The following is a 13,923-nucleotide window of genomic DNA, read 5'->3' as shown; positions in this document are numbered from 1 at the left end:
TTCTTCCATAAGGCCTAGCCCCAGGGTCTTCAAATAATGAGAACGATTGACACATCTGTTCAGAGGGGAATTTTTACATAGCTCAGAAGATTGTTGAGAATAATGAAGACAAATGCATCATTGAAGCATCAAAGAGTATGTGTCCTAGCCAATTTATCCAGTTGCTAGATTTGTACAGACAGATGTCCAACATAATGTTTTCCAGAAATGGCCATTTATGGTGTTCAAATGAGACAGATTTAAAAAATAATAATTTCACCTTTATCCTCTGCTTCTTTAGAAAATGACTAACCATTAATTCAGTATTTTCTAAACCCTTATTTATTTTAGTACAAAGGATAGTTTGTGAAGGCTATATATGTCTTTTTCATTTTGTTCCATTAAACCTGCTGGAATTGGGTCTCCACCAGAATTTAAGCTTTAAAACAGCAGAGACATTATTTGTGTGGCCCACTGTGCCATCTCTTTGTCCATCAGAGAGACTGAAGGAATTGAATGGGCAAATCAATCAACCAGGAACTAGAAGCAAAGTCCTAATGCTGAGAGGTAGAACGAAGACTTTCGGTTAAAATATATGACACTGGAACCAAAATGTTTTTCCTCAATTTAAGCTACAAAAATAATAAAAATATTTATGTTAACAAAATACTTTGAGTAAATTATATCTCTATTATTTTGTCAAGAATATACCATATGATATCGAGAATTTGTTTATCCATAAAATACCACTTGATATTCATTTTGGAAATGATAGTTTAGAAACAGGTTTTATTGGGGTATTGATATATATGTATATGCAAGGGAGATTTATAACTCTCTAAAGACATTACTATGAGTAAATGCATCTTAGTTCAGAAAGAACTTGACAAATGCTAACATTTTAGAAAGACTAATGGCATTCTTAGAGACATTCACAGCAGTTTCACTTTCTTATAAATATTTTATGAATATAAATACCTTTATGGAGAAGGTAGTTTAAAATTTATAACATTATTTACAGTATTTATTATTGACATTTATACTGGGGTGACATATATATTTTAAAACTTCCTTTTATAAATACACTTACTTTGCCATTGAGAAAAAAAAAATGTCTGTTCTTCTCTAAAAGTGAGAACTAAATAAGGTATATGAGCAATAGTTCTTTCATGAGTTGTACATAAGATAAAATTTGATTCTAGCCTTGTACTTATTTTAGTGTTTATAATAGCATCAGTAATACTACAACCAAAAAGAATAAAATAGTTGTACAGATGCTGAAATGTTAATATCCTTTCATGATGGTGGTTAAGTCTGGGAAATAAAAAAGAAAGGATAATTTAGGAAGAATTCACAAAGGTCCCATGAATGACATTTAACATTTGGGCACACCGGAATTTATTTCATTATTGCTCTTTCAATGGTACATATACATTATATGCACACTTTGTATGTATGATGTACTTTATAATAATGTTTTTAAAATGTGTATAATATCTCATCAAGTTGCTTAATTTTTGTAAGTTGAGATTGTTTTTAATTCCCCAATGTGACTTTATTGTCCACAATGCTGTAACGGATGGACAGTGTCAATAAGTGAGACTTTAATGAATTGCTGGATTAAAAAAACAAGACACACTGTGACATATGATTCCTCACAGAAGAGATGTCCTGCAGGAAGACTGAGAAGTGCTAAAGGTGCTTTTTCAAATCCTCAGGGGTTTATCCCTCATTTGATAAGCAGTGTTTGGTTTGAGTACTAATTGCTGAAATTGTTTATATGTCTGTCATTTTAAAAAAGGAAAAGGAAACGGAGAGTGGAAGAAACATTAGCATAGTACTTTATGCTAATGTATTCTTATTTCTCCAACCTTAAGTGCCCATTGAGGTCATGACTGCATGTTATTTACTGATGAATCTTCAGTATCCAGCATGGTATTTCCTATTTCAATTATCTTTAATGTTTCAGACAAACCTGGTGAAAATTCTTTTGATGCATCAAGCAAATCCAAACCTTCTGAACTGCAACGAAGAGAAGGCCTCAGGTAGGTTGTGAGTGTCCTGGGACCACTGAACACTCACGCTTTCCTTCCTGTCCTATGTAAGTTGTCCATCTGTCATGAGCATAGCTAGGAAATGGGAGTCAGTTTCTCCTGAGAAGCTCTGTGAAAACCACCCTGCTTCAAGCATGATTCCCAAACTCAGAGGTACTGCTCCAGGACAAGAGGATATTACAGAGCACTTAAGTTTATAGGTTACTGTGTGCTTCATTGCAGTTTGCTGTTCAGGCTTTAAACTTCCTATGATTCCTGCAGTGTCATTAGCTTAAAATATTTACATGCTTTCATTTAACTAGTTTCTCATCATATCTAATGCATGCTTGTTCATTAGGGTATTTTTAAACAGTAATAGTATTTTTCTAAACAGATATTTATACTCCAAGAAATAGAGACTAATATTCTAAGGATAATTTAAAAGTTTGAAAGTGTTAATTTAATTTTATTTATTTTTAATAAATATATTTTGAACATTTCTAGAGTTCTTTTTGCCAGTGTTCCTATATGTTTAGATATGTATTTTTAAAATAGATGCAACACTTTTTTTTCTTTTAGAAAATTTGACAATAAAGTTACTACTCATAAATTATTTTGGTATATTAAAAAATTCTAAAAAGAAAGTCTAGCATAAGTAAGGAAATAATATAAAATTTTGAAGGTAGTAATTGATCTGAATATTACATATCTCCTTGTTCTTCTTGTTGCTCTAACTACAACCTGAGATTTCTTATTAGATGTACTATGGAAGGGAGTGTGATTACCTAATACACCTCTAGTTTAAGACAGAATGAGGGGTTTGCTGTGTTGCTTACTGTATTGGAATCAGTATCATTGTTGGGAGTTTTTAAATCTCTGCTATAATAAGTTGATGACTTAACAAATAGAACTATGATGGCTTTATTTTCAAACTTTAGAACAGACTAATATTAATGACAGTATAGTAATTTTAACATGAACAACAAAAGCTTGTTTAATGGTAAATATTAAAGGAGCAAATATAAATCAATAATTTTCTTCCATTTTTTGAATGAAATTTTTTGTGAACTGTAAGTCATGCTCTCTGTTAACTCTACTCTAGTTCTAACAGATCATATTTTCAAGTTCATATCCCTGGCTTCTCGCCCAGAGAAGGGAAAATATGATTGACCCCGAACTACACAGACTCCCATCCGTCACTCTTTCACCTTTTAGGTCTAGTGTCAATTGTGCCAAAATGGCCATCCAAGGTAATTGACAGTCCTGGAGCCCCAGGGAATGACTAAAACTTGGTCACCTCAGGCCTAGCGTATGATGACTCAGACAATTTTGCCCGAGTTGGTCATGCCATGTCTACCATCAATATTGGTCATGAGAGACATAGCCATGGGATTATAGTAGACCTGGAGTAAACATTTTTTGATTGAATGGAAATACTTCTCTCATACACAGGGGATAATGAGATATAATAGTGAGAGGTTTCAAGTAAATGCAGGATATCCCAACATCCTATCCAAGAGCAAGAATGAAGCAGATAAAACAATAGTACAGAGAACAATAAACTTGACACTGATATTTTGACTGAGCAAATGAAAATGATCACAGTACAATATTATATTCTTGCTATTTTGTGTTTTTTAAATTTGAAATGGACACATAAAAGTCATCTGAGAAATTAAAGTCATTTGGGGAATAGCTGTTAGGTGGGGAAGAACTAATCTCCCTAGGCAAGGAAGCTGAGCTATCTCCTACTCATTATGTGGTTATGATTTAACCTAAAGCAAATTATAAAATTCTGGCATAAATACCTTTTTGAGGTCACTGAATTGCCACATCCAGGCAATAAAGCCACATAAATCAAATTTATAGACAAAGGTAGTCATGCGATTTAGTTATGATGGTTGAAAAGGAGCAGTTGCTTCCGTTAGGTTCCTAATTGTTATTAATGTGAAGTTTTCTTCAGGATTTATTGATTTCCATTATTATTTTTAATAAGTGTAAATTTGATTAATGTCCATTTATAATGCTCTCAAGATGTGTTCAGATGTCACTGTTAATATGTAATTAATAAGTAATTGCTGTATAATAGCTCATATTTCAGATTGAGAGGTTAGACCCACTGTTTTAATATCTGCTTGTACATCTACTTATTTAGTAAATTGTTTTAGAATGCTTACTACGTGTTTTATAATAGCACAGTCATCCTGAATGTATAACTATTTTTATCATTTTTTTCATATACAACAATTTGAAGGAAGAATTTCACTGAAAATACAATGACATCAAGCTTAGCTTCTCAAGAATTTACATTTCATTCATCACCACATAGTGATGAATTATTTTTATATATTTTTCATTTCATTTATGATTAAATGTCACTAATGTGAAAAGATAATATTTTAAATAGCAGTACAATAATTTTATTTCTACCAAAAATGTTAATGTTTTTATTTTGCCATGTGCTGATAAATTTTAGTGTTTTCAGAATTATTGAAAGTAAATAGTTTACTTTGATTTCACCAGCCCCTTTTTCTGATTTTGTGTCTTGTGTAGATATCGCTGCATCTGAATTTATTGAGGAAATGCTGCTAAAAGCTGAAATGGCCTGGGAAGAAAAAATGAAGGAGCCTTTACCTGTGCCCACCTTAGCACAAGAGGAGCCCTATGAAGAGATCATTCATGATCTCCCAGCCCTTTCCAGTAAGCTGTAAGTGCCTTCTTTCCAGAATAATTAAGCTATAGACCTGGTTCTCAGCTGAGTTAATTATTCTCATTTGTCTCCTTCTCTAATCACCAGTCATTTTACAGTCAATATTAAATCTATCTCTCAACTAAAAGTTAGAAAATTGAAGCTGCATGTCAATATATTTATCAAGAAATATTTGTTGACAATAATGAGTTTAGCATACTTTTATGAAAATCCTCTGTTTTTTAAAAACACTACTACTTCAGTAATTAGGTACACTTGTCAACGCAAGATCAAAGATAATATTTTAAACACACTCCAAATTGTTAGTTAAACCTGTATGTAAGATTTCCAATAACCATCATGATGGCTAAATTTCCTAAAGTAAGAAATGCAACTATTCATTTTTTCTCTAAAGTTAAAACTAATGATTTCTTCTTGTTTAAAATATTTTCTAAATACTAACACATGCTACAAGGAGGATACACATTAAAAACATTAAGTAAACAAAGAAATAAAAGTCCACATATGATATGTTACCATTTATGTGAAATGTCCAGAATTGTCAAATCCATGGAAACAGAATGCATTTAGTGTTTTTCAGGGATAGGGAGAAGGCGTAATGAGGACCATCTCTTAATGGATGTGGGTCTTTGGATATGATGAAAATGTTCTGAAAGTACGTTTTTATACAAACATGTGAATATGCTAAAAATCACAGAATTGTATACTTTATTTTTTTAATAATTTTTTAATTTAATTCTTGTTCAAGTACAGCTTTCTGTCATATATTCCCAACCCTGCCTGCCCCCCGCCCCATGCTCCCCGCCTCCCTCCCATTTCCGCCCCCCACCCTTAGTTATTGTCCATGTGTCCTTTATACTTGTTCATGTGAGTCCTTCCCCTTTTCCCCTATGATTCTCTCCCCTCTCCCCTCTGGACCCTGTCAGCATGTTCCGTATTTGAGTGTCATTGGTCATATTTTGCTTGCTTGTTTGTTTTGTTTAGATTCCTGTTAACGGTGATATCATATGGTATTTGTCTTTCACTGCCTGGCTTATTTCGCTCAGCATAATGCTTTCCAGTTCTATCCATGATGTTGCAAAGGGTAGTAGTTCCTTCTTCCTTTCTGCAACATAGAATTCCATTGTGTAAATGTACCATAGTTTTTTGATCCAGTCATTGACCGATGGGCATCTAGGTTGCTTCCAACTCTTGGCTATCGTGAATTGTGCTGCTATGAACATCGGGGTGCATAGGTTCTTTTGGATTGGTGTTTCAGGGTTCTTAGGATATACTCCCAAGAGTGGAATTGCTGGGTCAAAAGGTACGTTCATTTTTAGTTTTCTTAGAAAATTCCATACTGTTTTCCATAGTGGTTGTACCAGTCTGCAATCCCACCAACAGTGAACTAGAGTCCCCTTTTCCCCACAACCTCTCCAGCACTTGTTGTTTGTTTCTTTGTTTATGATAGCCAATCTGACTGGTGTTAAGTGGTATCTCATTGCGGTTTTAATTTGCATCTCTCTGATAGCTAGTGATATCGAGCATCTTTTCATGTGTCTCTGGATTCTCTGTATGTCCTCCTTGGAGAAATGTCTGTTCAAGTCCTCTGCCCATTTTTTGATCGGGTTGCTTGTCTTCTTTGAGTGGAGCCGAATGAGTTCTTTGTATATTTTGGAGATTAAACCCTTATCTGAGGTATCATTGGCAAATATGTTTTCCCAAGCTGTTGCTTCTCTTTGTATCTTGATACTGTTTTCCTTAGCCATGCAGAAGCTTTTAATTTTGATGAGATCCCATTTGTTTATTCTTTCCTTTATTCCCTTGCTCTAGGGGACGTATCAGTAAAAATATTGCTGCATGAGATGTTCTTGCCAATGCTCTCCTCTAGGGCTTTAATGGTTTCACAGCTTATATTTAAAAGTGTGGATTTTATGCTGTGTGAATTATATCTCAATAAAAGAAATAAACACATAAAGAAACGAATATAAAATATATTTCAGGTTGAAAACAAAATCTGCTTTGTACAACCAGTGAGACTTTGAAAAAATTACCTCCTATGAACATGTTTCTTTTTCTGATGATGGATATCACGTCTAATATTGGAATATTTCAGGGTGCCTTGGATAAATAGCACTATGAGGTTTCTGGACAATCTGAGAAATAATCAAAGAGAAAAGGTGGAGTCCATTCTATAACTGATCAGTGATAGGAGATACTTTGAAGGATGTAACTGATCTTAGCAGCTGAAAGGGTTTACAAGTATGTCCCATTCTCAGGTAGCTTTACCAACTAGGCGCCTAGAAACCAGATCAGGTCTCCCAAGGGAAGGGGCTCCCAGACAAGGTTACCGCACATAGGAAGAGGAAAAATTGCTCTCTACTTCGGGAAGGCTTGCTCCAAGAAGGAGACGGGTTGAGAAGACATTCTTCCCAGATTCATCCATCAGACACTTTGCGCCATGTCCCAAATGTGGAGGGAGACCCAGAATTAGCATGATTAGATTTCCTGGGAAGTTGAAAAGGTGCTGCGGAAGGTGCTGCCTTGCGTGCTCCACAGCTGTTGTGGTGAATAAGGAAGCTCCAAGGGGGAAGATCTGGTTTCAGAGCCTGTCTCACTACCAGTATTCAAAATTGCTTTTAATTTAAAATTAATCTAGACAATTCAGAAGCTAAAGCCATACATAAATTCACTTACTTCTACTTAACACTAAGATATATTCATTATTGGATTGGATTTTTTTTTTTACTCTATTGTAAAGGAGCTTGATTTTTATGTGAGACACTGTGCTAAGAACCTTCCTGAGTTATTGTCTATCTTCAAAGCCCTATTAAGTTTCTCTTATTTTCCTAAAATCACAGAGCTAGAAAATGATAGATTTGAAGCCCAGCAGTTGGCTCCCACATCATTCTTTCCTCTATGGCGATCTCTGTCTGCTATTTTCACAAGTAAAAAAAAATGGTATCACATTTACATAGGAGCAAAAGGGAAGAAGTCATAGAAAGAAAAGTTGAAGTCAAGTCAGGAAATAGTTAATTGATAAGATAGGTTCCAAGTTACCTAAAATGAATGGTTAGAATATCTTGACCTTGCTCTTTACATTATTATGTTACTGATATCACTGAAACAAGAGAAATCATACAAATATTTGGCATGGAAGAATTTTAGTTTCCAGGTATTGATATTAAAATCAACACCCACTATATTTCACTTTACTTTTAGGATTCTGTTAAGGTCTTCCAAGTAGAGAGAAATTAAGATGTAAACAGAATTAAAGTTTGAGTTAAAAACAAATTCTTTCATAATAACTTATTTCAGATAAATATTAACTTTCCCATGGGTCTACAGTTTATTTATAATTTGGCCTTTTTAAAAAAAGAAGAACACAAACAATAAATTTTCTTAAAAATTGCTTTTTATTAATTTTTATATTAATCAATGGCTTATTTGTATTACACAATTAAATATTATTGTTTTAATTGCATTATTATTTTATTGACTCACAGCAAAGTTTTGAGACTTTGAAATAAGATTTATAGTGAATTTTAACACTATTCATTATAGTCTCTTGTTATTTTTCTTCAGAGATAGAATTTAAAATTAAATCAAAGAAAAAAATAATGCCAATCATAAGTTTTGTTAACTTGAAAAATTGGCTACTTTTAAAATAACTAAGATTTGTAAATTTTCTTTTATAATTCATTATTTTAAACATTTTATCTTGTTTTTATTGTCTTTATTTTTAATATACAACTTCTAAATTTTTTTAAATTTTTTTATTTGATTATTTTCCAAGTACAGTTTTTTGTCTATAACTCCCATCCCATCCCACCCCCTGTGCTCCCCCCTCTCCCATTTCCACCCTTCTCAGTTGTTGTCCATATATCCTTTTTATATGTTCCTCGAAATCCCTCCCCTATTTTCCCTGAAATTCCCTCCCCTCTCCCCTCTGGTCACTGTCAGCCTGTTCTCTACTTCAGTGTCTTTGGTTATATTTTGCTTGCTTATTTGTTTTGTTGTTTAGTTTCCTGTTAAAGGTGAGATCATATGGTATTTGTCCTTCAACACCTGGTTTATTTCATTCAGCATAATGCTTTCCAGTTCCATCCATGATGTTGCAAAAGGTAGGAGCTCCTTCTTTCTTTCTGCAGCATAAAATTCCATTGGGTATATGTATCATAGTTTTTTGATCCATTCATTTACTGACGGGCACCTAGGTTGCTTCCAACTCTTGGCTATTGTAAATTGTGCTGCTATGAACATTGGGGTGCGTATGTTCTTTGGAATTGGTGTTTTAGGGTTCTTAGGATACAATCCTAGCAGTGGAATTGCTGAATCAAAAGGCAAGTCCAATTTTAGTTTTCTGAGAAAATTCCATATTGTTTTCCATAATGGTTGTACCAGTCTGCAATCCCACCAACAGTGGACCAGAGTCCCCTTTTCCCCACACCCTCTCCAACATTTGTTGTTTATTGCTTTGTTTATGATAGCCATTCTCACCTGTGTAAAGTGGTATCTCATTGTGGTTTTAATTTGCATCTCTCTGATAGCAAGCCACATTGAGCATCTCTTCATGTGTCTCTGGATCCTCTGTATTTCCTCCTTGCAGAAGTGTCTGTCTGTTCAAGTCCTTTCCCAAAGTTTTAATTGGGTTAGTTGTCTTCTTAGAGTGAAGTCCTAGAGTTCTTTGTATATTTTGGAGATTAAACCTTTGTCTGAGGTATCATTGGCAAATATGTTTTCTCATACAATTGGTTGTCTTTTAATTTTAATGCTGTTNGTATAATTTTGATTGATTTACAATGGAAATAGTAATTACCTGTTTTGCTTCAAAGTGACATTTTATTTTTTATAAGATTTTATTGCCCTGGCTGGTATAGCTCAGTGGATTGAGCACAGGCCTGCCAACCAGAGGATTGAGGTTCGATTCCCAGTCAGGGCACATGCCTGGGTTGCAGGCCAGTTCCCTGCAGGCCAGCTCCCAGCAGGCCAGCTCCCAGCAGGGGACGCACGAAAGGCAACCATACATTGATGTCTCTCTCCCTCTCTCCTTCCCCTCTAAAGATAAATAAATAAAAATATAATCTTTTTTTTATTTTAATTTTATTTATTTTCAGAGAGAGGGGAAGGGAGAGAAAAAGAGAAAGAGGGAAACATTGATGCGTGAAACATCAGTTGCCTCTTGCATGCCCCAATCAGGGGCCTGCCTGGCCCACAAAGCAGGCATGTGTTCATACCAGGAATCGAACCAGCACTCTTTAAGTTCAGAGGCTGGCACTCAATCCACTGAGCCACACCAGCCAGGGCCAAAGTGACTTTAAAAAAATCAGGTGCTGCCCTGGCTGGTGTAGCTCAGTGGATTGAGCGTGGGCCTGCAAACCACACGATCTCGGTTCGATTCCCAGTCAGGGCACATGCCTGGGTTGCAGGCCAGTTTCCGGTTCCTGGCAGGGGACGCATGAGAGGCAACCATACATTGATATTTCTCTCTCTCTCTCTCTCTCCCCTTCCCTTCCCCTCTAAGATAAATAAATAAAATTTTTAAAAGTCTTAAAAAAAAATCAGTTGCGTATAAGGATTTCTGGTACCGAGAAGTAACCATTCAGACTAAACCTTGTTATATGACGTGGCCATTAAGATGCAACTCTGTTATATGATGTGTATATTTATGGTTCAAGACAGAACAATCTAAGGGAAAAGTGGTTAGTGTACCTGACTAAAATAGTGAGGTGTTACATGTTTCAAAAATTCTTCCGGCATAGTGGTTGACAATCATTGATCCAGAACAAAGACCCTCAAACAGTATTTTAAGTTTGGAAACTTAGGTTGTATTTTCTGTCATCCAGAGAGAACTCTGGAAGCCCCCCTGAGATAGGTTAAAAAAAAGAAGCAACAGGTAAGGCGACAAAAGACTCTCAGGACTGCCTTTGCCGTGTCCCATAAGTTTTGGGTTGTTGTGAGTTCATTTTCATTTGTTTCCAGAAACTTTTTGATTTCTTCCCTAATTTTAATCTTGACCCATTTGTTGTTTCATAGCATACCATTCAGTCTCCATGATTTTGGGTGTTTGGGGTTTTTTCTTGTGGGGTTGGTTTCTAATTTTAGTCCCTTGTGATCAGAGAAAATGCTTGGTATGATTTCAGTTTTCTTGAATTTTTTGAGGCTCGTTTTGTGTCCTATATGTGGTCTATCTTTGAAAATGTTCCATGTGCATTTGAAAAGAATGTGTATGTAGCTTCTTTGGGATGAAGGGCTCTCTCTCTATATATATATGTCTGTCAAGTCCATTTCATCTAGGGTGTTTTTTAGTGCAGCTGTATATTTGTTGATATTTTGTTTGGAAGATCTGTCCATTTTTGACAGTGGGGTGTTAAAATCCCCTAGTATAATTGTGTTGCTATCAATATTTTTCTTGAAGTCTTCTAGGATTTTTCTTATATAGTTGGGTGCTCCAATGTTGGGTGCATATATATTTGTGATGTTAATGTCTTCTTGGTGGATTCTTCCCTTGAGTATTATGAAGTGACCTTCTGGGTCTCTCTTTATGGCCCTTTTTTTGAAGTCTATTTTGTCTGATATAAGAATTGCTACCCCGGCTTTTTTGTTTTGTGACCATTTGCTTGGAAAATTTGTTTCCACCCTTTCACTTTTATTCTGTGAGAGTCTTTTGTCCTGAGGTGGGTCTCCTGTAGGCACCACATGTGTGGGCCAAGCTTTCTTATCCATTGAGCTATTCTATGTGTTTTGATTGGAGCATTTAATCCATTTATGTTTAAGGTTATTATTGATAGGTACTTATTCATTGCCATTTTTACAACAGAGTTCCTCTCTGTCTCTCTCTTTTCCTTCCTTTCCTTAAAGCAGTCCTTTTAGTATTTCTTGTAGAGCTGGTTTGGTGGAGGCCTATTCTTTTAGACTTCTTTTTTCTTGGAAGCTCTTTATTTGGCCTTCTATCTTGATTGCAAGCCTTGCTGGGTACAATAGCCTTGGTTGTAGGCCTCTGTTTCTCATTACTTGAAATATTTCTTGCCATTCTCTTCTTGCTCAGAGTGTTTCCATTGAGAAGTCAGTAGCTAACCTTATTGGGGCTTGCTTGTATGTTACTTCCTTTTTCTCCCTTGCTGCCTTTAAGATTCTCTCTTTGTCTTGGAATTTTGCCATTTTAATGATGATGTGTCTTGAAGTGGGCCTCTTTGGGTTCCTCTTGAATGGGACTCTGTGATTCCTGGATTCATGTAACTTTTTCTCTCATCAAATTAGGAAAATTTTCCATCATTATTCTTTCAAATGGGTTTTTTATCCCTTGTTCTTCTTCTCCTTCTGGTATTCCTTTTATTCAGATAGTATTACGTTTCATATTATCTTGCATTTCTTTTAGTCCCTCTTCATTCTTTTTCAGCCTCTTTTCCCTTTCTTGCTCTTTCTGGGAGATTCTTTTGTTTGTGTCCTCCAACTTGCTGATCCAATCTTCTGCCTCATTGATCCTGCTTTTCATTCCTTCCACTGTGTTCTTCAGTTCTGAAATTGTATTCTTCATTTCCTCTTAGCCTTTACTGATAGTTTCTATTTCCTTTTTCATGTTGATATAGTTTGCGAAGAGCTCATTGTAGCACCCCTCCAGTTTTTGGTAGCTCCCTCTAGTTTCTGGTAGCTCATTGTGAGCTCTTTGAATTTCCTGATAACTTGAGCTTTGTGTAATTCCTGATAGCTGACCTGCCTCTCTTTCATCTGACATTATTTCTGAGACTTCTACCTTTTTTTCATTTGGGCATCTCTTCTGACTCCCTGGGTTTATGGTGTGAACTTCTGTGGTAGAATACCTGTGAAATTCATTGGTGCAGTCTCCATCAGGTATCTTGGTGTTCTCCGCTCATACCCACTCCTTTCTTTGTGTGTGTGTGATCAGCTGGAGGGGGAGACAAAATGGTTTATGACAGCAGGAGAGTACTTTACGATATTTACAGTCACAACTGGTAGAGAAGAGATAGAAGATCTTGAGGCTACATATATTGTTAACTGTAATCTTCAACCCAATTTGTTACTTTTATGAAAGGATAGACCAAAGATAAATCTCTTGTTGGGAAGGGAAGGCTTGTGAGTTGTATCTAGAAAGCAGTGAGGTTGTGGGTGGTCAGATTTTGAGGTAAGGTGAGAGTAAAGAATAGTAAATAGATGTAGCGTGTCAGCAAGGAGAGTTAATCATTGCAGTAATAGAATTCAGGAACCTGTAATGTGGGCTAAGACCCAAGAGATGTGTTGTGAAGTATTTACAGTGGTATAGAAAGCAAAAAACAAACAAACAAACACACAAAAAAAGGGCAAGAGAAGNTTGTGAGTTGTATCTAGAAAGCAGTGAGGTTGCGGGTGGTCAGATTTTGAGGTAAGGTGAGAGTAAAGAATAGTAAATAGATGTAGCGTGTCAGCAAGGAGAGTTAATCACTACAGTAATAGAATTCAGGAACCTGTAATGTGGGCTAAGACCCAAGAGATGTGTTGTGAAGTATTTACAGTGGTATAGAAAGCAACAAACAAAGAAACAAACAAACAAAAAAAAAGGGCAAGAGAAGTGAGGAAAAAGCAATAAGTTTGGAGTAAAAGGAAGAAGGACTAAAACAGGAAAAAAGAAAGGAAAGTAACAGAGTACTGAAAGATACAGCAACAATAAAATTAAAAATATATACGATTACTGAAAAAAAGTTTTAAAAAGAGTTAAAAAAAAATCCCAACTCCTTCCTTGTTGGTTTCAAACTGTCCAATCCGTTTTTTCTGGTTTCGACAGGACCCCTCTGTGGGCTGGGTTGTAGGCCCGGGCGAACTCCCTCAGGCACCAGCCAGGCTACCAGACTGGGGTGCAGGTGCCCGCCCACCCAACAGGCTGCCTGGGTCCCAGGGGATCTGGTACTGGTCCTTCCCAGTCCTGTGGCTGGGTGAGAAGCAAGGCAAGCTGCCTTCACAGGAGAACACCTCAGTCCACTTTCCAATAAAAACTTCTCCAGAAAGCCTGACTCTCAGCCCAGCCCAATCTCAAAAGCTCCTCTCAAATTTCCTGGGCTGGCAGGCTGGTGGGCTGGCGACCACAGAGATTGCAACTGAACATGGCCCCCTGTCCTTGCCACCCTCCCTGCACACCTAGGCAGACAAGTCTCTGCCACCCCGCCCCACCTAGATGGTGAGGGAGGGAGCCAGCTCTTCCAAGGACCCCGCAGCTGGCCCAATGCTCCA

At 36.3% G+C, this 13,923-nt stretch overlaps 1 protein-coding gene across 1 annotated transcript in view; it reads left to right on the top strand.

Annotated features, from left to right (window-relative positions):
- Nucleotides 1-13,923, top strand: part of MYO16 (myosin XVI) — a 360,482-nt gene that overhangs the window by 261,516 nt on the left and 85,043 nt on the right. The window contains exons 8-9 of the mRNA XM_037067733.1: nt 1,949-2,024; nt 4,566-4,719. Of these exons, the coding sequence (XP_036923628.1) occupies nt 1,949-2,024; nt 4,566-4,719 (230 nt within the window). The remainder of the gene's footprint in view (nt 1-1,948; nt 2,025-4,565; nt 4,720-13,923) is intronic.

The sequence above is a fragment of the Sturnira hondurensis genome, unplaced genomic scaffold (genome assembly GCF_014824575.4).
Source record: "Sturnira hondurensis isolate 20B ecotype Veracruz unplaced genomic scaffold, ASM1482457v3 Scaffold0017394, whole genome shotgun sequence".
Lineage (NCBI taxonomy): Eukaryota > Metazoa > Chordata > Mammalia > Chiroptera > Phyllostomidae > Sturnira > Sturnira hondurensis.
This window is presented reverse-complemented; position numbering and strand designations above follow the sequence as displayed.